General features: G+C 37.6%; 1 protein-coding gene across 2 annotated transcripts in view; it reads right to left on the bottom strand.

Moving 5' to 3' along the window:
• eif2ak3 (eukaryotic translation initiation factor 2-alpha kinase 3) overlaps positions 1 to 26,404 on the bottom strand; it is a 45,467-nt gene extending 19,063 nt beyond the window's left edge. The window contains exons 1-2 of one of the 2 annotated variants that reach the window (XM_049481506.1): positions 25,439 to 26,404; positions 5,738 to 5,867 (exon numbers count right to left, since the gene is read on the bottom strand). In XM_049481506.1, the coding sequence (XP_049337463.1) occupies positions 5,738 to 5,867; positions 25,439 to 25,713 (405 nt within the window). In that variant the 5' untranslated portion in view covers positions 25,714 to 26,404. The remainder of the gene's footprint in view (positions 1 to 5,737; positions 5,868 to 25,438) is intronic. The other variant, XM_022684933.2, reaches the window with a different exon arrangement.
• Positions 26,405 to 27,004: the final 600 nt, after the last annotated feature.

Below are 27,004 nucleotides of genomic sequence, written 5' to 3'. Positions count from 1 at the left end.
GCAGGACTTCACAGCTTTAATTGCCCTCGACTCACTCCTGATTTAAATCGATTTACCCTTTTTACCACCACAACCTTCCCTTTGATTTTAGATCATCAGTATTGATTGTTAGTCATTAACACATCTTTAGAGTTAATGAGCAATCAGGTTTTACAAACAGAGTCCAACATAGTTCAGTGGTTAAACTGCATGAATTGTACCAGTCAAGGAGCAGTAAAGCCACTCGGCTAAAGTAGAGCAATATCAAGGAGTTTTAGTGAAGGCTGGAGCAGTACTAGCATTAGCCGGTAACAAGCTTTGAGGGACGAACCGCTAGCGGATAGCATCCTGGCTTACCAGAACAGGGTTCCTTAGTGTAACGCTGTCAGGCGGCATTTACTAGCGCTAAACGATGCTAATCGTGGCTAGGACTGTTACTAATCGCACTGTTGAAAATATTGGAAATCTAAGCTTACTGTAAATAAACAGAAGCGATTTATTTACATTAATAAACAGTTTTCAGGAAAGAAATCTGTGTAGATTAACATCCTGAGCTTAACTGACTAATATAATTGTTTTTTTTTTTTAAGAATTACAGTTTTGTTTACTTCGGTGGAAAATACAGTATGTAATTTGTTTAATAAAGAAACAAAAGAGATTAAATATATACCCTTTTATTGATTGAGGTCAAGTAATTATGCAACGTCTACTTCAAATTACAAAGGACAAACTATTATAAAAGAAAAAAAAAGCAGAGGTGAATCAGTTAATTTTCAGTCTTCTGAATAGTGTTGCGCAAGCAAGCAATAGTCCTAATTATAATAATAGTTTTATAAAAAGTTTTTTAACTTTCAAGCTTAGCCATTAAGCTAATGCTGCTGTGGCAAGGTTGCAAACATTATATCGCAAAGTAAAAACTCACAAAATCTCTCACAACATCCACTAATCGAATTTGTATAATTAAGAAGTTTCCATTAAGGGGAAATATGGAAGTCAAGGCAAGATCTAGAAGACCAAGAAAACTGCCCCTCCCCCATATTTCAGCAAATATCTAAGGGAAGATTTAAGCTGACGCTGTAGCAGTGGTTCACCGTTCTACTGTGCAGCATTGCTTATACAAACATGAGTTACATGAAATATTCATTAGGAAAACCAAGGAAACCATGCCATCACAAAAAGGAATGTCTGAAATTCTATAAAATATCAAGAAGCATTTTGAGAACAAGCAAAGTATCAAGGATATCGGAGGACCACAATGATTTTACAATAGTGGGAACATTTCCAAAACTAGAACAAATAGCGTAATGCTTATCTGAATATTGTGAACTGTGAGATCTGCTAAAGAGAATGTTATTAAGCACTGATTAATCAGACACTACTAGGTGCTGGATGCTAAATCTTATCAGATAGACTAAATTCAGTGGTTTAGCTGTCTGGCAGTGGTCTGGAGAGAGATTGTGAAGATAAGGGGATTAAGATAGTGTGTGCGACAGAAAGAGATAGAAGGAGTGTACAGGATCTCCCTCTGCACTCAGTGACCCTGCTGCAGATGACATCTCTTCAGATGTTGCATCGGACAAATACCATTACATCAACCCACTGCACCTCCACGAGTTCATGCACACACAAATACAGTCTGGTAGGCTCTTTTTCTCTCTTTCTCTTTGTTGTGTGTGTGTGTTGTGTGTATGTGTGTCCTAATCAGCCCAGTGTCCGAAAGCACAGAGTCATCAACAATGAACAGTCTGCATTTCTGACGCTCACCATTACCTCATTTACCTCACTGCCCTGCAGGCCCTTCCTGCAACCTGCCAAGTGTGCAGAAGTACATTACATCCTGAGACCAGTGCTACAACTGAAACAATGGCTCATACACTCCCAATTAACCGAGAAGCAAAGAATTGATGTTTTAGCTAGCTTTGGAAGCATGTAAAAAAAAAAAAAAAAACATATGGACTGAGCAGCTGTCTGTCACATGATCATATGCTACCTTGCATTTAAAATTACAAAAAAATGTCACATTCAAGTGCTTTACTGCCAGAAAAACATAATAAACAGTGGTTAAATGCATATAAAATACAGTTTAACACAATATGCACAGGTAACCATTAACAGCAGAGACACTATTAAAATATTTCTGTAGTTTTATGTACCATACAATACGAATACTGTAAAAAAATAAAAAATAAAAAGCTTGCAAAGGTGTTCTCATACGACATAATTGTGACACCATATGCACACAACATAAAAACATTAGGATTCGTAATCACTAAGCCACAAAAGAAATAATGCAAGACATGAAGCATGACCAAACATCTGCAGGAGCATCACTGTGATGTGTGAGTGAAGAGCAGCGTTATATTAATGTGAGGTGATAGAGTCTCATACAGACACAGAGAGAAAATGTAAACCTGTGGAGTAATATTATATGGTAGAGGTAAGATAATATTGTTGTAATATTGTGTATATATTGTTTATTTTCCCATATTTTTCCATATTTTTATTTTCCCATATTCCCCAAAAAACATAATAAACGTAATGTTTGAGCCATTGGAATTAAAGTAGTCAGTTAAGTATACTAAACTATTTTAAGACTGTAATTTCTTGTTATATATTTTGGAACTACTTTAAAATAAAACTACATTTATAAATAGTTTACAAATGGTTTACAATTAGTTCATTAATGGTTACTAATTAGGTTGTAAATGCCTTAACAATCATTAATAATCAGTTATAACACATACGTAGAAAGGGCAACGATGTAGATGGCTGTGGGTTTACTATTTGGCAAATAGGTCATTGTTGCCCTTTCTACATATGTGTTATAACTGATTATTAATGATGTTTAAGGCATTTACAACCTTATTAGTAACCATTAATAAACTAATTGTAAACCATTTATAAACCCTTTAAAAATCAGTTGTGACAAAAACTACATATTGACTTTTAAAAAATGGTAAAAAATAACAACAACAGTCGACCACCATAGTGAGGACCATGGCCAAACACAAGATATTAACACAGATATTAATTTTCTAATGACAGCATTATTATTACAACTATTATTATTATTATTAAATGGACCAACATGACAAGAAATTTTAAAGAGTACTACAAATGCAGAAACATGAAAATATGTTAATGAAAGTAAGCCAGAATTGCTTTCAATATGTTGCTTTGCTTTACTTCAATAAAACTTAAAAAATATACCCAAATAAAGTATTTGTATATACGTAAATGCATTATAAATTTGATGCCTTTATCCCTGTGCACAAGAAAGAGTCTAAGCGATATCTCCCGGTATAAAAACTGCCTGAGTAGTATTTCTGCATTAATAACTTCCATCATAATTGTCACAGCAGGCTCTGAATTCCCTCTGCTGCTCAAAATGTTTACACACAGATGAGTCAGTGCAGATAAGCAGACAGATGTGTTTAGAGAAGAGAGACACTCAAACGTAATAAATATCATTAATCCTTCAATTACTGTCTACCCACCAACAGAATATTACAGCATGTGTTTGAGGGTCCTTGAGACTTTAGAATGAGGCTCTTCTAGATGAAAACAGTTCACTCCAAAGATAAAAGTACAGTGTGTGTAAGAGAGAAAGAGAGTGTGTGTGTGTGTGTGTGTGTGTGTGTGTGTGTGTGTGTGTGTGTGTGTGTGTGTGTGTGTGTGTGTGAGAGAGAGAACGCACGTGGATGTGTGTGCATGCGCGTGTTGTGCGGATGACATCATCCCACACATACGGCATTATCTCATCTTTAAATCCACACAGCATGACTCACACCACAACACCATCAGTGGCATTCCTCTTTACACCTCCCTCCCATTCTCTTACTCTCTCTCTTTTCTGCTTCCTATGCGCATCTTCTCTCTCTTTTTTTCTCTCTTGCTCTCTCTCTGTCTCTCTCTTTCCATCATTCCTCCCCCTGGCTCTGTTGTGACAGTGTGGTTGTGCAGACAATGCTGTTTACTGCTGGCCCCTGTGCTGGTGCCGTGGCCTGCTATAGGTGAGGGCTCCCTGCCTGCACCATGGCGAGGGCCAATCAGATGAGAGCTGCATGCTCTAATCACCGAGCAGACTGCTGTCTGAGGGACAGCCCTAGCCAATCAGGGCCCCCGCTCACTACAACCCCAGGGTAAAAGAGGTGGGGGAGTGAGCTTTCAACCAATAGCGTGGGTCGCTGCACAGCAGCCAGGCATTTGAGGTTACCGCCAAACCAGACAGAGGGAGAGGGGTGAGCAAGTGCAACTTCAGAGAGCAAGAGAGCTGGTGGAAAACTCTAGGGTGGGAAAATTCAAGAGTCAAACATAATCTCAGTTTAATTTCTAAATGCAGAAAAATGTCTACATCTGGGTAAACAAATTTAATAAGTAATTAGGACCACTCTGATCTGACTAGGAAATAGCTGAAGAAGCTGGGGAGCAGATCTTTCAGTGTTTGGACTGTTTTGTGGCATGTGCGCATGTTTGTGTGTGCGTACTGTACTGTGTACACATTTATCGAGGTTTAAAGCTGCCAAGACATCTTCCCCCAGGCTGCTTACAGGTCTCTGGCAAACTGGAGTGTTGCGCTCGCTCCAAGTGTGTGCATGTGTAGATGTGCACATACCATTATGTGTTTCAGAGCCCAAATGACTCTGGGCCATGCTCATCTCCGCAGGGTTAGAGGTCCTCACAAACACAACCCACGCACAAATAAATACCAGCATGTAGATTCAAAACTACACAAAGCCACTCTCTCTGCTGTCAGACTGGCTCCCATATGGTTTTGTATGCATCACAATATCTGAAACATATCCGCATGTATTACTGTACTTTAAATAAATTTTAACCAAGAACTTCTTGATTTCAAACTTCCATAAGATGTACAGTACCAGTTAAAAGTGTGGACACAACACTTCTCAATATGTTTTCTCTCATTTATGATTTTGTAGATGTAGAAGTATTTTGTTAACAAAAAAGCCATTAAAATCAACCAAAATATATATATGTTCTATACTTTAGATTCTATATTTTAGCTTTGAGGAAAGATCTGCACACTCTTGGTATTTTAATTTCAGTGTGTTCATGAGGGATAGTCACCTGTAATAGTTTTATCAGCATCTTGAAGGAGTTCCTGGAGGTGCTGAACAATAGCTGCTGCTTTTCCTTCACGCTGTGAAGCTCCAGCTCATCCCAAATCACCTCAAATCACCATCTCAGTTGGGCTTAGGTCAGGGGATTGTGGGATCACTTTTTTTGATTACTACATAATTTCACATGTGTCCCTTATTTACTCTTCTTAGCAAATTTTAACAAATTTTAAAATATTAACAAATATATATAATGTAGAAAACGTATTGTATCTGTGTTTGTGGCATATATAGAGTGATTTGATGTAAAACAGCTAATATACTCTGTAATGATCTAATTATTAAATCCATGTTTTCTTTCTAATAAAGTTAATCAATCTTCTTAGGGCCAGCAATGTAAATGTCTAAAAGTGTGCAGTTTTTCTCCAGAATTGCTCTAATATCAATGTCGAGCGGCCAATCACAATGCCAACATGGCTCTGCCCTCCCTTTGAGTCTGAGCAACCTGGCGAGCTACAGCGAAAGCTAATCCTGGAGAGCCACCCGCCATCTCTCTGCTTTAAAGTTTGTGGAGTTCAGTGACTTTAGGTTGCTGGGATTAGTTTACTAAATTCATATATAACACTGTGTGCCCAGAGGCTGTAAGTGTTTTAAAACACAGACTGTGAAAAGTTTTATACCTCAGGTTTGCTGAGGCTAGATGACACCAGGCAGCCAGAGCCCACGTCCAGGTCCCACTGTTTCCTCCCCTGATTCAGAGGGTCGAGAGCAGCAATCCGTCCATCTAGAGTGCTGATGATCACCAGGCTCCTGGTAAAGACAAAGAAGAATGAAGATTTCATAAATACACAGAGCTGCAGCAGTTTCAGCACCTGGCCACCATGACCTACTATAAGCAGACAGAGCCATCCATCTTCCATACAGTGCTGTGTAGTAATGTTACGCTCACTTCAAGATCTGCTACTGCTGCTCCTACTACCACTACTACTACTAAAAAAAAAAATATATATATATAATAATAATAATAATAATAATAATAAATTATTAATAAATAATAATATTAAACAACTTAATTGCATTAGACTATACTCTTTAATTCAAAATAATTAAATTATTGTGATTCAAATAATAAAAAGGGCTCAAGAGCTTAATACAGATTAGTCTTGTTCATTAAATGTTGCTCAACATGCTGCAAATAGAGATAAGAGACCAGTTCTCAGTATGGGGCAGAAAATGCTGAATTGGACATCATTGGGTGGTTTAAAAAAAAAAAGGCAACCCAATGGATTCCATCCAAATGTATAACAAATATTGGGTAAAACAGCACATGCTCATACTGTATGAGGGCCAAACAATTGTCACAATGTGAAGAGCACGAACATAATTGCATAATTAGGGCATAAAAACGGATTTCAGATACATAAAAACGCACAAAATTTGGAAAAAATGCTCCAAACACTGAATTTGTTCCTTTACCACCCTCACTTACTACACATGCTGACATGCCTTTGTCTCATTGTGCACATAAAGTCACATCATGTATCCATACACCCAACAGACTGGGACACACACAAACTGTTAATTGGTCACTAAAGTTTAACTGTAACAGTGTGTAATACAGTTTTACTACTGCTGTTTATTTTTTTAGAAAGCAACAATAAACCATGTTAAAATAGTCACTAAAAAGTCACTAATACAAACAAATCAGTAACACAAAACACATCCAAACTAGGTCTGGGCAATATTGTCAAAATGATCTTGATATCCTTTAAATGTATGAACGATTCTCGATTACGATTTTGATTTTTAGTTCTTGGAAAACAACTTCAGTTTTTTTATTTGTAAACAAAACATCACTATTTAAAGTGATATGCAATATTTTTGTTTCCTTTACATTTAATGTACTTATATTTTAGTTATAAATACATTTATTTTCTTATTTTACTTATTTTACAAATAGTACGTATACAGCATAACCTGCTTGTATTTCAATCAAAGAAAAATAAAAATCACTGCCACATGAGAGTTCTTTACAGGTTTCTGTCTATCTAGCGAGATTCCCTCTGGCAGCTTCTATATGTAAAGATGTGCAATCTTAATTATCCAATTTTAAAAATGGCTTTAAAACAGTAATTTGATTAATTATATGAATTTGATTAACCTCATATACCTCCTATAATTTAAACTAAAAGCTAGAACTACTCTAATACTCTTACTTTTGTATAATAATAATTCAATAATAATTCATTATTTTAGGGCCCCTATCTTCTTCTGTGTAACTGTAGAATAATTCAGTACATTTGAAATAGCTGTATTTAAAGAACTAATTTTAAAAGGTTTGGAAAGTTAACAATCAAGACAAATTAAGAAAAAAACTATATAATAGTTGACATACATCAGCCCCACAAATAGATGCAGCAGTCGTACACCAAGTATACTAGAGACAGGTATTCAGTGAGACTCTGTAACTCAGAAAGAGTGATGTGGAGTGAAGAGGGCACGGAGTTCTGACAGAGAGGTGAAGGAGGAGAGCTTCTGATGTCCAGTCTAAAGGAGTTAACACATCACACCAGTCATCATCAGCAGCACTCAGGGAGTCCAAGTTTAAGGGCACCTCAGTTCCTATGGAATCACTCCTGTGCTCCGGGCTATCACTGTTTGCTTTACCACCTTCTCCTCCAATGGGCTTCAGGAGAGCAAAACGCTACAACACATCACTTCTGATTGGCTGAGAGCCCCCTCCAAAAATATTTGGACTGATTGGTTGTTGCTAAGCAGTGGGTATTGTGAGGATGAATGAGGAAGCTGCACTGGCCACACCCCTCTCTGTGTGATTGAGGAAAAAAAAAGGGGGGGGGGGGAGAGAGGGTCTCTGAGAGAGAGAGAGAGAGAGAGAGAGAGAGAGAGAGAGAGAGAGAGAGAGAGAGAGAGAGAGAGAATGAATCTCATTTCCTGGATAAGATCAAAGAGCGCTCTTCATCAGATCATTCCTCTCAGGGAAATAGAAGGAAGGTCGAAAACGGACAGAGGCAGTTTTTTTACCCGTTTCAAATGGAATTAACCCCAGCTATTAAGCACTGACTTCACACAACTTCACATTTTACAAACTCCCCCCCCCCCCCATTAAACTTAAAAAAAAGATAAATGGAGAGAAGAATCTGCTGTCACTGCATGAGGCCAAACAAAAAAAAAACAAAATGCAGGGATCGGCTGATCAAAAAACCAAATAAATAAAAAGAAAAAAAGAAAAAAGAGGGAGAGAGCTCTCCAGCGTCTACTTCAGCTTTTAGCTCAATTCCCAGAACACGCTCAAAACACACACCTAACAAGACTGAACTTAAAGCAAGAAAGAAGACCAAAACACAAGAAAAGACAACAAGAAAAAAAACAATAAAAGCTGTATTAGATCAGAGTAAAACTGAAGCATTACTTATTAGACTGTGATGCAGATAAACTGTCATCCATTTGTGACATGGTATAAATATAGCATAGATAGTTTATTATTACACTGAATTCATGAAATGTCCCTAAATGTGTTTATTTGGATAGCTAGTATGTTGAGAAAAAAAAACTATGTTCACATTACGAGCTTCATTAATCCAGATCAGATCAGATGTAGTCCTATTGGTGATATAATAATGTCTGAACGGACTGTTTCACTTTGTGTACCCACAATTCAGATAAATAGAAAAAAAACATTACCCACATTGTGTGGGACACTGGGGTTCAATTCCTAGTCTGGGTAACTATGCTTTGCTACACTAATAAGAAAAGTTATTGTGCAAAAAGCACAAAAGCATTGGCTAAAATGCTGTAAAATTCATACGTTGTTCTCACAATATGTGCTTCTCACAATATGTGCTTCTCCCAAAAAGTTATTAGCTTTAATGTACTATTATATTCCACATATTCTACTCTATGACTAAACAAATGGTCCAATTCCTAGGTTTGGAAAACATTTTACACATTCATTAGATAGTTTCCTTTTTAAATGTGATCATGTATCCCGTCCATCAGTGTTTCTATTGTATAGTATTTTATTATATAATATGTTGTATTTTTAGTTTTGGGGAAGTAACCTTTGGGAATGTTTCCATTCTATTTGTATTTGTATAACTAAGAATAGTGTGTAACTTGCTGGTTATGTTCAGACTGCAAACTATTCTGATTTATTTCGTGGATGTGGATTATTTTTGGATGAGTAAGTAAAGCAAAAAAGAGATCATTCTGGATATCTATATCAAGGTTGGTAGTCTAAACATCACTAATGTAACTTAAATAAAGTGTCACATTAGTAAGAAAAACGTCTAAAATCAGCCTAGTAACAAGAATGTAGCCATTAACTAATAAGTCTTAGAATTCATTAGGAAGACTCGTATCTGAAAAGCAAAATGTGCTGAAGCTGCTTAAACATGGTTCAATCCCATTACAATGTATTTTATGATTAAACTGAAAATCTAAATGTCTGAATCAGCAGACATAGACATGTACTGTATATTATAACCAACTGTCTGCTCATATCCTGTAACACATTTATCAATTCTGGGCTTGGGATCAATTAACCGTAGCACTTAATGTAATTAGTAATGATGAGCCTTATCCACCACACCACTTAAAGAAGTTAGATGTTGAGAGTGTTTGACATGCTGTAAAGAGCGCTTGTGCTTAGCGCCAGTGAAATGTACATCAGTCAGCTCTTTAAACGTCTGCTGGAACTCTGGCACCATGCGCTTTTTGCCTTCTGTCGTACGCTTTAGCCACTGCAGCCGTCTTTACACTTTGTAAGCAGAAATGAGGGGAAAAAAGTACACAAAACAAAGAAATCCTCGAGTACTCTCTCAGACACACACACACACACACACACACATCTCTCCTTCTCCCACTCACCCACTGTCTCTCGCCCCCAGAGAAACTGGAGAGGATCTCGCCCCAAAAACTGACGTAAATAGACATTACCAAAGCAAAAATACACACACACCAACACACTCACACAGTATCTGAGGTATTTAGGCCAATCGCAGGAGTTTTCCCTAGCTCACAGCCAGTCACAGCCAAGCTGTGTTTCTGAGCATCCAATCAGAAAGCACTAACATGGAAAAGGCTCAGCCAATGGGATGACAGAGCTCCCTGTAACCATGCAACAGCAAGCAGCTCGTCATCCCACTGTGAAGCCTGAAGTACCACCGCAACACACAGAATGAAAATACAGGGAGGGGGTGTACGGGGAGATACGGGAGCAGGAGCACGTGGGGAAGTTGTGGATGTAAAGCCACACCCCTGCAGAGAAGCTGCAGAGTTCAAAACACTTTCCCAGCTCTGAGGAGAACGACGAAGTGCTTTACAGCAGAGGACATGTTTAGGGTTCTCCAAGCTAAAGAAAACAAACTGCAGCAGTGTAGACATAATACAGTACAGTTCAAACACAATAACAACAATAACAAAGTCTGCTGACACCGTCATATCAAAACTGTTGAGTAAAGCCACCAACCGCCAATTTTTCATTGAATATTTGCTACTGGAAAACACCTGCACTCCTGTAAATTATGTGGAAATGTGGCCATAGAAAATAAACATTATTGTTAACAAAAAATAAGTAATTAAAATATAAAAAAATGTCCTTCCCACATTATGATTCAGGCCTCAAATAACTGTATCCTAAAAAAAAAATATACAATTTTTTCTTTAAACGCAGATCTTTGTCTTCCTAAGCTTCAGTTCCGTAAACTATAGAGCCATAGAAACTGAATGACAATATAAAGCTATTTAAATCTATGTTACCATAGAATCAGCTTTACAGTGAAGACTTGCTGTTGGAGTGAACACTGCTCGTTCACATGCTCACACACACACGTACATGCACACACACACACTCTCTGGGTTACAAGGTGTGCCATTGGTGCTGACATACTGTGCAGAGTGAAGAGCCAAATGGTAAGATTTAAGTAGGCCAGCATTCAAAGACACCTGCAAGTGTAGAGAGATATTTATTTATACTGTGGAAAAACATGGATCTGGGAATTCGGAGCTTGTGTTGCTAGCCAAAATTCTTCAGGAACTTTTCTGCCGCATGAATGTCTTAAAAACAGAAATTGAGACGACCTCTACCTGGTTTGGTGTTCAAGAGTTTTCCAAGTTACAAATACAGAAAAATACCGAAATATCAAAGCTAAATCTATTAAAAAAATCTTAAGAAAGTAAGAGATAAAACTAAAAAAAAAATAATAATAATATGGGTGTGGAGCTGATATTTTCAAGCAATTATCAACCAATATGCAATATGCAATATACAACATCACTGTGCATCTGTGTTACTGAACACTATATTAATTTGTACAATGTCATTAGTGATACTGACACTTAGACTGGACTCTAAACTAATTAGCTTTATATTTAGAAACACTTTTTTTTGTCTCTATACACACACACTGTGTCCAAATGTTTGTGAATGTCAATTAACTACTATTAACTACTATCAACACACTGCTGACACAAATGTGCAAAACACACAGCTAGCTGTGTAGCTAGCTGGCTAAGGATGCAACAAAACAAAACATTTTGACAAAATAAAAAAAAAAAATAAAAAATCAAACGTTTGGTCACACCATATGCCTAAATGACTGTTTGTCAAGTTTTAAAAATGACAAAAGTACAATTTAAAAATATTTACTGAACTCAAACAATTTAACATTCCAGCTGGTCATAAAAAGATCTTTATTATGTATAAATTATTCAGCCTTTTTGCTTATTTGGCCAAACAGCAAAATCACTTTTTTTTGCCATTTTCTGACAAATAATTTCAGTTGCAGAATGTTCAGGGCATCCTTAGTACTTTTACACTAAACCTAATGCCAAGTGTGGTATAGAAGAACAGGAAAGAGGTTGGGTGGTGGTGATCATCAATCAAATCGCTAAAACAATGCTCTTTAAAATCTAATTGAACGCTTTCCATGGACAGTGGAGACAGTGACTCCAAAAAAAAAAAAAAAAAAAAAAAGCAGAATAATCTCTTTATTACTGTTCATTTTGGAATAAAGACTGAACAAGCAAGTGTCCCAATACTTGTGTCCATACTGTAGATCAAACACATGCCTGCATTACAACAAAAATGTGTGCACTGGAATGCTTTCCCCAGGAGTTTGTCATGTATAGCCACACCCAAACCAAAGGCAGCCGCCATATGCTGGGAACACACACACACACACGGTCATGCGAGCACACACACACACGATCATTAAACTGACTCTGCAGTGCTCAATATTTAAATATTTCAGGAATTATTGTTTGTTTTTATTCTCATATACTGTGAATTGGCAGCTCCCCCACTTTCACACACTTTCCAAAACATCCACATGGTGGCAGAAAGTGTAACTCCTTTACAGCATGTGCTGTTAGAAGAAGTTATGTCTCTCTCTCACACACACTTTGATTCAACTTTTCTGAAGGTATGTTCTATCATATCCCCATCTAACCCCGTAGACAGGTCTCTGTACACATGCCATCCAACCCTCCCTCACTCCCTCCCTCTCTTCCATCTCTGAGTGTTCCTCCCATGTCTTCTCTGACTCTCTCTCTCTCTCTCTCAGCTCACAGGCGGTGAAATCAAAACTCTGTGGCATGGCGCTCCACTCCTCCTATTGGTCAAGCCCTGGCCTTGATCTGGGTGGCTGATTTGTTGTTGCTAAGCAGTGAGGAACCAAACTACAAGCTTGAGCTCAGCGCTGGGTCCTAGTGCCCTCGGCTTTCTCTTACAGATGCACCTCTCTCTCTCTCTTTCTCTCACTTACTCAACAGCTCGGCTTGACACTTTCTCTCTGTCTCCCTCTCTCTCTCGCCCCCCTCGTTTTCGTTCCTTTCTCCCCACCTTTCTCCTGCTCCTCAGACTGCTGCAGTGCAGTAGGGTGGGTCCTCTGCAATGACTGGAGTAACAGCCTGAGCTGAAAAGATCGATAAACAAATAAAAACAACTTCGGACAAACTAACAGCACAAGCTGACAACAACCTCCGCCCCAGCCCAGGAAGCGGCAGCTGCCCCCCCTCCCCACCCCCTGAGTGGAAGAATGCTAAGCAGTAATGATTCCGAATGCTTAAGTGTAAAACCAACTCCTCAAAAAAAGCAGTGAGTGAAGGGTTGATTAGCATAGTGCAACTCGCCCCAATTGATTAGATACAATCTGTATACATGAGATATGGACACCCATGGGGAAAAACTACTTCCTAATTCAATTGCCTCATAATCTCATGCTCAATTACTCGCTTCTGCAGCAAATGAAGACACCAGCTGGCTTTTACACTGTGTCAACATTTCAGCATTCATGAATGAACCAATATAAATGGTCTGAATATATTTTTATGATCTGGATACAGTAAAGTTTAGAACTTTTTAAAGTTCTAAAGTTCTTATCACAGCAGTTATCAACTACTTTTAGTTTTTCATTGGGGAGCACCAAATATTATATGGGGATGGAGAGTAAAGGGGGTATTAAAAAATACATTTTTTTAAAAAGCACCTTTAATGTTTGGCAGAATAAATGAAATGACAGGACAATATATATGTTGAACAATATTCTGTTTATTGATATATCTGATGGTATGATAAAAATTTTCAGGTTATCTTTGAAATTGTCATCTTTTCTTTAAAAGCAAGGCGAAGTTCAGTATTAAGCCCTACACAAGCCCAAATGTTTTTTTTTGTTCAAAATTTTCTATTTCTTTATTGAGAGATTTTTTTCAACACATATGTAATAAATCACAAGTGACACAAATAAATGACAAAAAGTTCTCAAAGCTTCAACACTTTTAAAGATTTGCCAGAAACTGGCAGACTCTTGCAAGTTACTCAAAAACAACAATACAACAACATCCCCCCCCCCCAAAAAAAAAAAAAAAAGATCCACAAACTCCATCCCCTCCTTCCCTCCTCCTCTGTCTTTCTCCATCTCTCCCTCAGCACCCAACTCAAATTCTGAGCACTTTCTCCCTCCATCCTTCTAATTGGCTCACAAGTTTCCCGGCTCAAGCCTTCTGGTTGGCTGTTGCTAAGCAGTAGGCAGTTGGAGCTAGACGTCTGCTACGGTTTGTGCCAGGCAGGCAGAAGAGAGAGCTGTAACAGCAAGTTGTGTGTATGTATGAGCACACATAGGTGTGTGTGTGTGTTTGTGTGTGTGTGTGTGTGTGTGTGTCAGATAGGGCACCTCAAGCAAAGTGTTACTTCTACAAAAGGTCTCTCCGGAATCTCTGCTAGTCCAAAAATACACACAATCAGGCCAAGCAGAGCTACATGGCTGGATCATACCAGGCCTGGCAGGCAGACGCTTTCAGTGGAGCATGTAAACAAAAACAAAGCAGGAGGAGGATACCTTTCAGAAATGTCAGCTCTACATATTCACAGACAGATCACTCACTGTGGAGAATAATAACTACAATATGGAATAAAGTAACAACAAAAGCTTTTAATATGATCAGACAGAACAATATCACCAGGCCAACTTCGTTCACGTTTGTTTACAGCATCTGAACTGACTTTGCTAAGAGTTCACTTCTGCTTGTTTCTTCCTCTCCGAGTCTTCTGAGACGTTCTTCTTCTGAGAGAAGACTCTGATACTGCAGTAGTGTATATACTCACGCAAACACATGACTTCCTGTGTTTGGTTTGGCACTCTCAGAGAGGGTCACAAGTTTAACTGGCTTTCTTTTTTTATGGCCTCAATTTATTATTATTGTGGGGGTGAGAGTACATAATGAAACTACAGCTGACCAAAAAAAACACACATTAAGTTTTGTGTTAAACAAAAGTATATTGTTGCACTTAGAGGTGTGCCATATCACATAATGCACAATAATATCAAGAACATTTTGAACATCGTGAACAATATTATACCCTGAAATATTGTGCCATATCACCCACCCCTAATTATCACATCTGGGTACAATTTTTTTTTTGCAGTTTTTTTTTTTTAGCAAAACATAAATTCACACTCTCATTCTCACTTTCCATGATATATCTACTAGAGACAGATTATATATGTCCAGTATCATTTATTTAACTTTAATCCTGGATATATGAAGATATTTGAAGTGTATTATTAGTATCATGATGTAGCAGTAGTGTACACTTGAATTATATATATATATATATATATATATATATATATATATATATATATATATATATATTTTTTTTTTTTTATCAGTGTTTTGTCATATCACCAAAAGTATCGCTATCGCAAAAATACCATGAAATATTGTGATATTATTTTGGGGCCATATCACCCACCCATAGTTGCAGTCATATGAAAACCTTTACTCAAAAATTAGAAGCAGGAAAAAGGGTGTGTATGTAAAAAGGTATGCATGTAAAATGTAAAATTACTTTATTTCAAGAAATTTCAGAACATTCTTATTGGTCCAATCATTTCTGGTCCAATATTCTCTATACGAAAATATTAAGAACAAAAATAAAATAGACAAAAAACAGAAAAATTACAAAAATGGATTGTCCTCTACAAACAGAAACATAGATCCCATTTGCACCTGGACATTTTTCTTGAGATCTTGAGTCTTTTTTGAATCAGTAGAATTACACCACGATAATTACATTATCTATTTGTCAAAATATACAGACATGACCACAATCCTTTTTACTGATCTCATTCTCAGTAATACCTGTTGCATTTTCCGTGGCAACCTGTGGTTTATAACATCAATGAGAGAGAGAGAGAGTTATTAGGTCTGGCCTAATTCGGATTATATCAGAATAAAAATGCAAGTGTAAACACAACGAAAAGTGCATTTAAAACAGATAAAAATCCCATCAGTTAACTGATCAGGAACTATAAACACATTCAGGATACATTCTAATACCAAAACTTCTTTCAGAACAGGCAAAACTCTTCCCTATGCAGTAGATGATTGGTTTGAGTTAATCAGTCAAAAACAAATGTTTTTAAGTTAGCATGAACTGATGTTGCTGCCTTCCTTTAAATCAAGATAAATGATATAATGGTAGAATGTTATTTTGAAAATTTTAAGCCTAAAGTACCTTCAGCAAAATAAAGGAAAAAAGCAAAACAAATTACCAAGCGGTCACCACATAATGTGTGAATTTGCATATTGGTTTCCAAACAGGGTTTGGATTTCTATTTGACTAACTGGAGACACATTTTACTACCAAATTTATATGCTTGCAGTTAAAATTCTATTAGGGTCATATCACATGAAGTGACCAGGTGCAAACAGGTCACAGTCAGGTTATTTTTACCTTCATACAATTTGTTTTATTTTGTATATACAGTGCATTATTTAATAATTAATAGGCTGACTTGCAATGTATTTTCTCTAAGCACTTTATATGTACTATTTATTTACAGTATACATCCCTTTTTAGGAGTAGGTGCTGTGGAAAATGATACCCATAATTATATATAAGGACATTTTTATAAGACAAAATATTTATAGTGATGTTTTACCAAAAAAATACACCAGTAGATTTATATATATAAAGGATTATACATAAGCTACAAAGATTTGAGTGTAAACACACCCAAGACGCATTTAAGAAATCTGATAATTGAAACCACTTCAGGAGGTGAATTGAGCCACGTGTTTTAGATGTGTAAAGAGATTCATCTCACAGAGACAGATTTGACAACCAAAACAACAGTAGTAATTGCTCGGCAACAAGCAAACCTGTCCATTCTGTACCAGACAGCAATCAGATTTCAGTCTAGTTAACTAGTTAAAGACGCATTTGACAACTGAAGGCAATTTGACAAAACTCTAGTTAAAAAAAACTATTTCAAGAATACACTACTGCAGCAAAATAAAAATAAAAAATATATATTATTGCATACGATATGATGTGGCACACTCCTGTGATAAGTGATGCATAAAAATACAATATATCTCCATATATCCAGGATTTAAGTAAAATAAATGATACTAGACAGATATACTCGGTCTCTAGTAGATATTTAATAATGGGAAATGAGAACAGTGTGTATTTTTCTTTTGCTAAAAACAGCAAAAAAAGTTGTACACTGAAGTGATAATTAGGGGTGAGTGAAAAAAAAAAAAATGTTGGCGATATCATTATGTATGATACGATACAGCACATCCCTAGTAAACAGGACCTAAAACACAACTAAAAATAAAAAGACTGTGTTTGGAATAAACTTTCCTTACTCCTTAGGCTCAACAGCTTGTTGTTCTAGTGCAAAACTAACAAAGCAAACTTTAAACATAAAACACATCTTTGGCTGATCGATCCAGAGACAAAACATAAAAACTGAACCGTTTCTTTAAATAACCCACAGCCATGACCTACAGGATCTGTGGGCCCCTGCTTGGTCAAGACAGATAGAAACAGTGTTTACATGCAGATATTTGATGTCTAATAGAACCTCAATGACAGAGTTGTTGACTTTGTCTTTGACCCAACACTACAAACCCCACGCTGGGGAAATTAGTGCTTTTTCTTTTTCCTCCACTGCTCCCCATATGATTGATCTTTCTGCCGCTGGGCCCTGCAAACTGAATAAGGGTACCAATCTTTGAGAGGTTCTTCATCACAAAGCGTTCGGCTTCTATTTTTGCTTTTGTAGTGGAGTATGTGGAAGTCTCTCGGGTTCTCTGGGTTAGGCTCCCGCTTGCCAGTCCGCCAGGCTGTGCATCACAGAAAAGTGTCCCTGGAGAAAACCATCCCCCAGTAAAGCTGTTCCATGTCTCAGGGAGGGCCTGGGGGTGTTGATTAACATCGGAGTTGCGAGGAACTGAACACAATAGGTCGGTTCCAGTCTCTCCGAGCGGCTGTGTTTGTAGACACAGACTCGGCTGGTTAAAAAAAAAAAAAAGGCAGAGTAATGTGTTTATTTACACTGGATATAGGCCTATAGGTGTATAATAAAGCACAGGAGTGACTGGAAGTGCTGCATTAAACGACTGAAGATGTGAATTTAATGTGGCGGGATGTGCTTCATTGAAGGCGTTAAAGAGGCAGGAGTCACAGGGGTACCTTTAGAGGTGTGAATGTGCTGGGCGTATTGTGTTTAGCATGGTTGTGTGTGTGTGTGTGTGTGTGTGTGTGCTTGGCAGCAGATGTGAAGGCAGCTAATGATCCCACCCCTGTAGAGGTAGCAAGGTGCTACAGAGTCATGATCGACACACACTACACTGCATCAGGAGTCTGTGTGTACACGAGCATGTGTGACACGTGTAAAGCCAACAGAAACAGTGGCCGACGTGCTTAAGGTCACACAAGACCGCTCTGCTGCCTTATCAAATACAAACTTTTTTTTTTTAAAGTGACACAAAAAAAAGGTTATTATTGTTTTTCTTTATACAAAAGGCCCATATTATTATTATTATTATTATTATTATTATTATTATTATTGCAATAATATACTTTCCCATGTTTGTCACCTTTATTATATTATAATTGCTCATCACAGTCTTTAATAGTCACATAAGTGGAGATCTATAAGTATATATTTGTTTGTGTATTTTTTATTTTTCCCACGCAGCTACACTGAAAATGAGAATCCCCTCAAAGGAAACCCAAGTTTAAATATAGGCCATGTCCACAGGTACTAGGATATTTTTAAAAACTGAGAGTTCCCTTCCTCGGCCCACACTGAGGCAAAAAATGCTTGCATGAGCATGCTAGCCCAGTATGGAAGTGATAGTACTTCAAAACGATTACACACTACCCACTACTAAGTAGCGTACTATGCAAGCCACAATTACAGGTTATCAACAGCAGATAATGAAGAAAGTGAAAGAGCATAAACTTTAGCATAAAAAAGGTAATCTACATTCTAAACTCAACAGTAAGCATTGCTGGGTTATATCACTAAATGAAACTGTGAATGCGTCACCAGGCTCTGTCAACTTGTTCATAAGATTAATTATACTTACATGTTTAAGTTTCCAAATAAACTGCATGTGTTAATGCTGACATCTCTAATTTATTTATTAATTTGTTAAAAACTGAAATTAGTGTGATCTGCATGTGCATGTTTAAGTTTTATGCCTTTTGCAATCTCTGTAATGTGATTTACCCATGAAACATGCAAGAATTTGTGACACCAGTGTTTTCAAAATTTTCCACCTTGGAGAGCCATTTAAACACTGTTTTCAGTGACCAAAACAGCATTTTCTTGCAAATCTGAAGTCAAAACTATAAAAACATCAAGACTATCAGTAATGCTAACCTCCAGTCTCTGTAAAACTCCTAATCCACTGGAGATCCTATGTCAACTTAGTTACACCTACAAGGGGTGGGTAGTCCAGGTCCAGAAAGTAAAAATCCACCCCGGGGTTTTGTTGGCTGAGCCACAGCAGAGCCACTCAGGCAGTTGGAACAAAACCCTGGGGTAGATTTTTACTTTTAACTAGGGTAAACAGAACTGTTTTAAATAAACACATAACCATCTCCATTATACTTTGCTGGTGGTGTTCCATAGACAAATTCTAACCATTTCTTCCTTAGCTAGGAGTTACTGGGCAAAGCATAGAACACTGATGTGTTGTTTGCACAAATAATACAGGAACAAACTGCCATGTTGTTTCTAGAGCCGTTAGCACCTGTCTGCTGAGACGTGTCTGCTTCAGCACTGCCTGTATATCTATTCTTTGCAGAATTTTCAAATGTGTTGATATTGTACAGATGTCCTACCCATTAATCTATAGCTTTGTACTAGGATACGATTTACATTTTTTTGATACACTGTGCCAAAATAATTGTAATAAACAATATTTTTTGTGACATCAAGACCATTTTATGTCTATCATAAATGATAATACAATGCATTATAAAATATGATTTAAGAGAGAATAGGTTTAAATATCCTAAACAAAGTCAACATAATGGTTCATTTACTTGAACTTGCTCTCCTGAATAAGAAATCTATGTGCAATATTGAGGTCAGAAAAAAAGGTTAAGATCATGCCTATATTTTGTACAAGAAGTTCATAATGTATTTATGGTGACAAGCCTACTTTGTACTGTAGTCTGTAGTTTGTAAGTGTATTAATCGATTAACACTGATCATTGAAACAGTTGGCAACTACTTTAATAAACAATTTGTTTGATCTACGGTGAGTGGCATGTAAATTTTTATCTTACACTTTAGGGAGTTTTTCATTCCACCTTAAATGCAGTGGCAGTTACATCGCTACATTCACAGTAAGAGAAAATCCAAACATTTTAAATAACAAATGAAAAGCCTTTTTAAAAAGGTATTTTTGACATTGCATTGAAGTGTTTGACAATCCGTAGCCAAGTGTATGTTTACATTACATTTACTGTTGTTGTGTTATTAAATAATTATAATAATAAAATGTATGCAAATTTGGGTTATTTCTTCATGTAAACCGAGAGTAGTAGTAATGGTAGTAATGGTTGTAATTGTGTAGTAATGGTAAATTGCGTTCCATATACAATTACAACATTAGTTCTCTAAAACCTTTCATACCCGAACAATATTTATTCAAATATATTGAATTTCTATTAAATTAATAATAATAATTAATATATTTCCATTTTATATAATTTAACATTGACTAATTGATTATCAAAATAATTGTTGGTTGCGGCCCTAAACAATGTATGGACTGAGACTAAAGACTGGAAGTCTATTTTGTGTAAAAAAAAAAAAAAAAAAACAAGAAAAAAATCACAACAATGACATGATGTATTACACAAATCAGAACAGTGTTCAATATTTTACATTTCACAGAGAAATCCCAGTGGAAGATTAAACTGAATAATTCAATACATAAATCATAAGAACATTAACGAAAAGAGGATAACGGGCTACATTAAATTGAGTAAATACACAGGAAAACTGTAGGACTATTTTGTTCATGAAAAAAGGTCTCGTCTAGACGAGTATGATGCTTTAAAATGTTAAAATTGTCAGAGGGTCTGAGCTGCCTTTTCTTGCTGTCAATATATGCTGCAACTGACATTTTCAAAACTTTCTGCCTCTCCTTTTATGTCAGATCAGGTCAGTCAGTGTGTTCCGAATTAATGTACTCCTCAAACCCACCAGAGGGGGCATCTATAGGAGACGTTTTCAACCCAGACCGAACTGGCCAGTGCCACAGACATTCTTAAAATATCAAACCTTCAAATGCCCAGTAACTTTGAGTGATTAATAAACAAAAAAAATCTCCCCATCATTATTTTAATTTAAGCATCCTGCCCATTTTGTTGTAGCCAAGTTACTTTCCCAATTCAGACCGAATGAAGGCCAAATATTTAATGCCAAAAGACTTGATATTATAAATATATAATTTTTATAAAAGCACTGAGGATCAATAAAAATGCAATTAAAAGCTACTCCAATTGTCCCTTTTTAAAATGTTCAAACTTAGCATCAGGTGCACCAAATGAAGGAGAGGATTTTGGAAAAGCATTATTTAAAAATCTGTTTTTTTTTTTTAGTCCAATTGTGTAAAAGCTGAAGCCAAAGTGGACCATGTAACATAAAAATGACTCAAGTCATTTGAGTGAATCAACTAGAAACAAAGTATTAGATCAAAAGAAAAAAAAATAGTGTTTTGAATGGCCAGGTCAAACCCAAGAACTTAACTATATTGGGATGCTGTGGGATAGTTTGTAATGAAAAGGTCCATGGAAGAAACCCACATCACACAGCTGAAAGAATCAGACACTGGTACACAATCATGGCAAATGTCTAACTGTGGTTATTTCAGCAAATGGAAGAAAATATCTACTATTAGTGCATATGATATCCAGACTTTTAGTTCTTAATATGAATACGTTTTTGTGTCTTCATGTTTTTGTTAAATAAAAATTCATTGTTTTGCAAACGTGAGTTTACAGAGCTTTCTTGTTTAGTCTGGACCTTTAGAAGTGTGGTATTAACCAAAATAACAGGTGCTGTGAACCATGGTCCTAAACAAAAGACCAAAATTTGGTCCAACTAAAAGGGGTGGTCTTAAAGTGGCTCAACTGAGCCATTTTTCTTGATTTTTATATAGAAATCTGAGAGTAACATGTTTTTGCTCATTCTGCTGTGTGACATGTTCGAATATGATCCTGACAGGGAAACAGCATTTGGCTAAACAGGGCAACTCGCCAAACTGTATGCATTTTATAAACCAATCAGTGTCAAGTAAGAAGAGATTCAACCCATGTAAGTGAGACAACAAGCATGTTGGTCCAGACAGGTATAAAAAAAAAAAAACGTCACCTTCATTGAATGTTAGATATTGTATGAAAGTAGAAAAAATCATTATACATTATATAGGCTAATCTTTGTTTTTCACATGACCTTGTGAAATTCAGTGAGCGCTAAATTCATAGTATTTATAGTAATATAGTATATATACACTCCTATTCACACTGTTAGTGTTACAGAGTGTTTGAGCTCAAACTGCTTTTTAAAGGGGCTGCCAATCAGAAGAGAGGTCCTTTACATATAATCAGTACTGAAGATACAGTACGCCAACCGTATGTATGAGGGAAAGTCATTTAGAGGGGTTGGAAAACGGTTGTGTAAAAATAACTGACAACTGTTTTTGGTGCATACACCCACACAAACACCATGAGTCCTTCAAGGTGTGGCATGTCATGTTCCTTCCATAGGAACAGTCCAGCTAACTGAAGAAGTTTCCCCTGACCTTGCCCAGCATTTTCACAGTTCTTTTCAGAGTTCTTGAAAGACACACACCCAGTGGCTGAGCAGTCTGCACTGGATCAATATGCTTCAGTGATCAGAGATCCTGCCAAACTGAAGCTAAATGTTTAGCTCGAAGGATAAAATCGAAGGGAAAGAACTGTCAAACTAGAAGAGATCATAACCACAGGAGAGAGGTTTCCAATGGAAACAGGCTTATGTTGTATTCATTCTATTTCAGCTGCATGTTGTATCTACACTGCAAAGTCTACTCCAATCTCTCCTGTCTCTAGTCCACCAACAGCTGAGCTGGGAAAAACAGCACATTGAAAGGGGAAAAAAACATCTGAACCAGACTTAGGGAACAGGTGCACAAGTGGGGAAAGCTCAGCGAAGCTCCATGAAAAATAAAAACACAGAGAGACTGACACTCAGACACTCATTCTCTCAGACTCAGAATAATAAAAAAAACAACAAACAGATCTAGATACAACAACTTCTCTTATTTACTCCAGAAGCTCCAATAGGTCTGTCATTAGAGAGAGAGAGAGTCCACTGCTGCAATAACAGGACTGTATGCGTACCCATCCTCTGTTTTTTTGGATTCAGATTTGGGGTGGGGTCTCTGCACATTTGCCTCAGATGTGGCTTTAATCACACAGCATTAAACACGGGAAAAAAAGTTCCCATTCTAAACCAGGTGAAAAAGCAGCACTTCTAACAGCTCTTTATCTGACTGAACGCTGAAGAGGCTGAATTATGCCTTACAACTTACCTAATATATAGATAATATACACAATTATCTAGGTAAGTTAATAAACGAAATAATAATCATTAATTTGACGTAGACACAGAGCTGAAGCTCGCTGAGGGCACGGAGCTCAAACTCAAACTGTTGCTCGACTGGGTTTTTTAGTTATAGGGAGAGGTTTCAGCAGCTCCAGCGCGCTGCTTCAGTCAAGAGCCGACTGACTACAGGTGAACAAACACTGAAAAACTGTTTTCTCTAAAGCTGCCTAACAAAGTTACTAACTACTAACAACACCTAACTGACATGAACAGAGCATTATAGCTCAAATACAATTTACAATACAGCAATTACTTTATATTAAATGATATCTTCCAAAACATTTCTGCCAGTTTGACTTGGGGGGGCGTTTCCTCCCCTCCGTTAAAACCTCCATACTGCCTCTCTCTGTCCGTGTCAACCTGTGAAGATCGGTCATAAAAAAACCAGCTCTAACTCTAACAAAATACTAACTATTCAGATTTGCCAAATTAGCCTCACTATGGGCTGCATAACATATCAATCTAACGTTCCCCTCCTTATGAAGAAATACATGGAAAAGTAAATGCTCTCTATAGCAAACAAGAAAACAAACGCACTTTTGAATGAACGTCCTTTATTCTATACTTGTTTTATTTTAACCCATGTATTTGAAAATGCATCTTTTTTTACATATTCTTTCATTCATTCATTTCCTGTATTTCACATGCGTTTGCGGCGTTTGTGTTTCCACATGGTTTGGCGTGTGTTTACAAAATATACAAAAATATCTCTTCATATAAAGTGTGACGCTGTGTTAGACTGGAAAAGCTATTTGTATTACAAAATGTAAAGCGAGTCATTGTAGCTAACTAGTTATCTACAGATTTTAAACCTCTCATATTAAAGAAGAGGGGGAAATTGTTCAGCATTGACTAATACACGAATGACATTGAGGGTGTTGGAAAACTTGACCATAGATAAGGGATATGCGGGGCGTTCACAGCCAGCCTCTTCAATGTTTACAGTTAATCTAGCTAAGTTAACTTAACTAGCTGGCTACAGCTCATAACTAAATGATTGCCTAACTCTTTAGCAAACTAGTTAGCTGAACTAGCCCATGTTAGGTTAATTAAACTTAACGGGAGCAACAGCATGGTATCTCAATACTGGACAGATTTAGACCAGTGGCTTGTTAACTAACCTAGCTGAGGTTTTTGAAAGGGGCAATCTGGTAAGGTTAGCTAGTTAACCTAGCTAACTAACTGTCACTGTGGACAACAACAACACCACAGACGAAATGAAACAAGCTGCTAAAACGAGTCTGTTAACATTAGCTAACTACTTAGCTTAGCACCTTCATCATTTTAATCTAAATAACTATTACTTAGCCAACCTATACTCTGAATTTGGCCAGTAACTGGTTAGTTAGCTACAGTTAGCTAGCTAAGTAAACTAATTGACCTAGCTAGCTTTTGCCTTGGATATGCTACATTATCTGGCTGGTTTAGCAAGACAGCATAGCTAACGCTAGCTTAACAAGTAAAATCCTCTTAAATGTAGTGTAAATATTAACGTTAATTATTCCTCATTTAAAGTAACATTACAGGAATTACTAACTTATTTCGAACGTCCTTGTAACTTTTACTTGTTATAGATTATTTAAAACTACCAAAAGCGCCATAGCTAATTGCTAAGCAAATTCAGGACAATTTTAGCTAGTTTGTGTCAAGAAATAATGCTTAAAACGAGCAACAAAAATATCTGCCAATGGAATAAGAAACTGTACGTTAGGTCAGCTCGCTCGGTTGGTTATCCTAGGTGAGCTAACGCTAACCTAACTAACTTCAGGAAGTTTCGCTAGGTGTTAACCACACTGACTGACAGTGTCAACTACCTTCAAACAAAAACCCCAGGGTCTGTTAATTAACTCTACTTCACAGGGAGAAACAAGGTAATTCAGCGCTGTCTACCTTCTGTTGTGAGGGAAGTTTGAGTCGCTCTCTCCAGACGTTTCCTCTCCCTCTCCTCCAGTCGCCCCGTTCTCGTCCTCCACTGTCACGTCCCCCGTTCCTCCCGGAGCCCCTGAGCTCTCCAGCCGCTCCATAACGGCTCCATCTCCTGCTGCCGGGGCCTCCAGCTTTCTCCCGGAGAGGGAGTTGGTTTGTAAAGTCCCGGTTACCCCTCTCAAGATCAACAACAGCACAAGGGATATGCCCGCGATTCCAAACCGAAGCCCCCTTTCCATTGGGACAAGTGGCACATTAGCTAGTATGTTAGATAGGCAATCCCATCCATACGAAAAACAAAATGCAAAGCTAGTTTTTTAAAACAGCTTCCCTGAAAAAAAAAAGCTCTGAAACGATTTATACTAATAAAGGACGCAATTAACAAGCTTCCCTGCGACTTTCAGATCTCTTTTCTTAGCGTAAACACGAGTCTCTGTAGCACCATGTTATTGGCTTTATAGCGCCCTCAGTCTTGCCGTGGTAACGTTCAGCCCGCCCCGTATCCAAACACGCATTGGCCGCGGAGGAACACACGAGTCCAGCGCGTCCTGTCCACAGCGCTCTGATAGCAGCGCTCGCACATCACTCCGCGCAGCTCGTCTACTAAGCAGAAGGGGATTGGGCGGGGGAACTGTCAGTCAGATGCGGAGCTCCGCCCCCCAAACAGAGAGCGCTATTGGCTGCTGGCCCGTCAGTCACACCCCAAAAGGCGGGGTTTAAGCAGAAAGAGGGGAGAATCAGAGCAAGTAGAGGAGCGTGGCGTGTCCGAACCCTCCAAACACATTACAGCAGAGAGAGGACCAACGACACGACCAACGAAACGACACCCCGGCCTCACAGCGCGCGCCCTGATTGGTCCGCTGCTCCACGAGCCCGTCTGTCAAAATAGTTCCCCAGCTTTTTAAATGGGCGGATCCGCCGCTGACGAGCTGATCAGCGGGAGGATCTCGTGAGTCTCTGAACAACAGCGAGATGGAAAGCGCGACGTGGCCGCTTAATCGCGGGCAAAAGCAGCTTCACGCTTCCTTTTCCGGAGAAAGTTCAGCAGCACTGTGCGTAGAAAACAAGCGCCACTGTTTAAAGCGCACTCACACACACCTGAAGAGTTCTGAACTTTTAAATCACGGAAACGGGTCTGTAAATGTGGTTGGATTACATTAAAGAGCCTGTTTAACTCGCACGATGCGATAAAAACAGTTATAAATATAGTTCCTTCCATTCATAACATACATAAATACAATATAAAAAATATAATAAAATCGTAAAATAGTGCGTGAAGCAGCAAATAGTGATTTAAAACAGTACTAATCATAATCACTAAACATAACTTTTTCACATTTTTACTTTTCACTTTTATCCATTATATGTCACATGTGGTCATTAAAAAAGAGAGGCATTTATTTAACACAAAATTAAATGTATAATGAATATCAGATATACAGTAAATCCAAAGTGTAAAACGTTTAATTCGCTAGGACCGTCCTGGGCATGTCTGGGCATGATTATAAGTTAAGGGCAGCGTTTTCTGCT

Source organism: Astyanax mexicanus, chromosome 7, assembly GCF_023375975.1.
Source record: "Astyanax mexicanus isolate ESR-SI-001 chromosome 7, AstMex3_surface, whole genome shotgun sequence".
Lineage (NCBI taxonomy): Eukaryota > Metazoa > Chordata > Actinopteri > Characiformes > Acestrorhamphidae > Astyanax > Astyanax mexicanus.
Note: the sequence above shows the minus strand (reverse complement) of the source record. Positions and strands in the feature narration are given on the sequence as shown.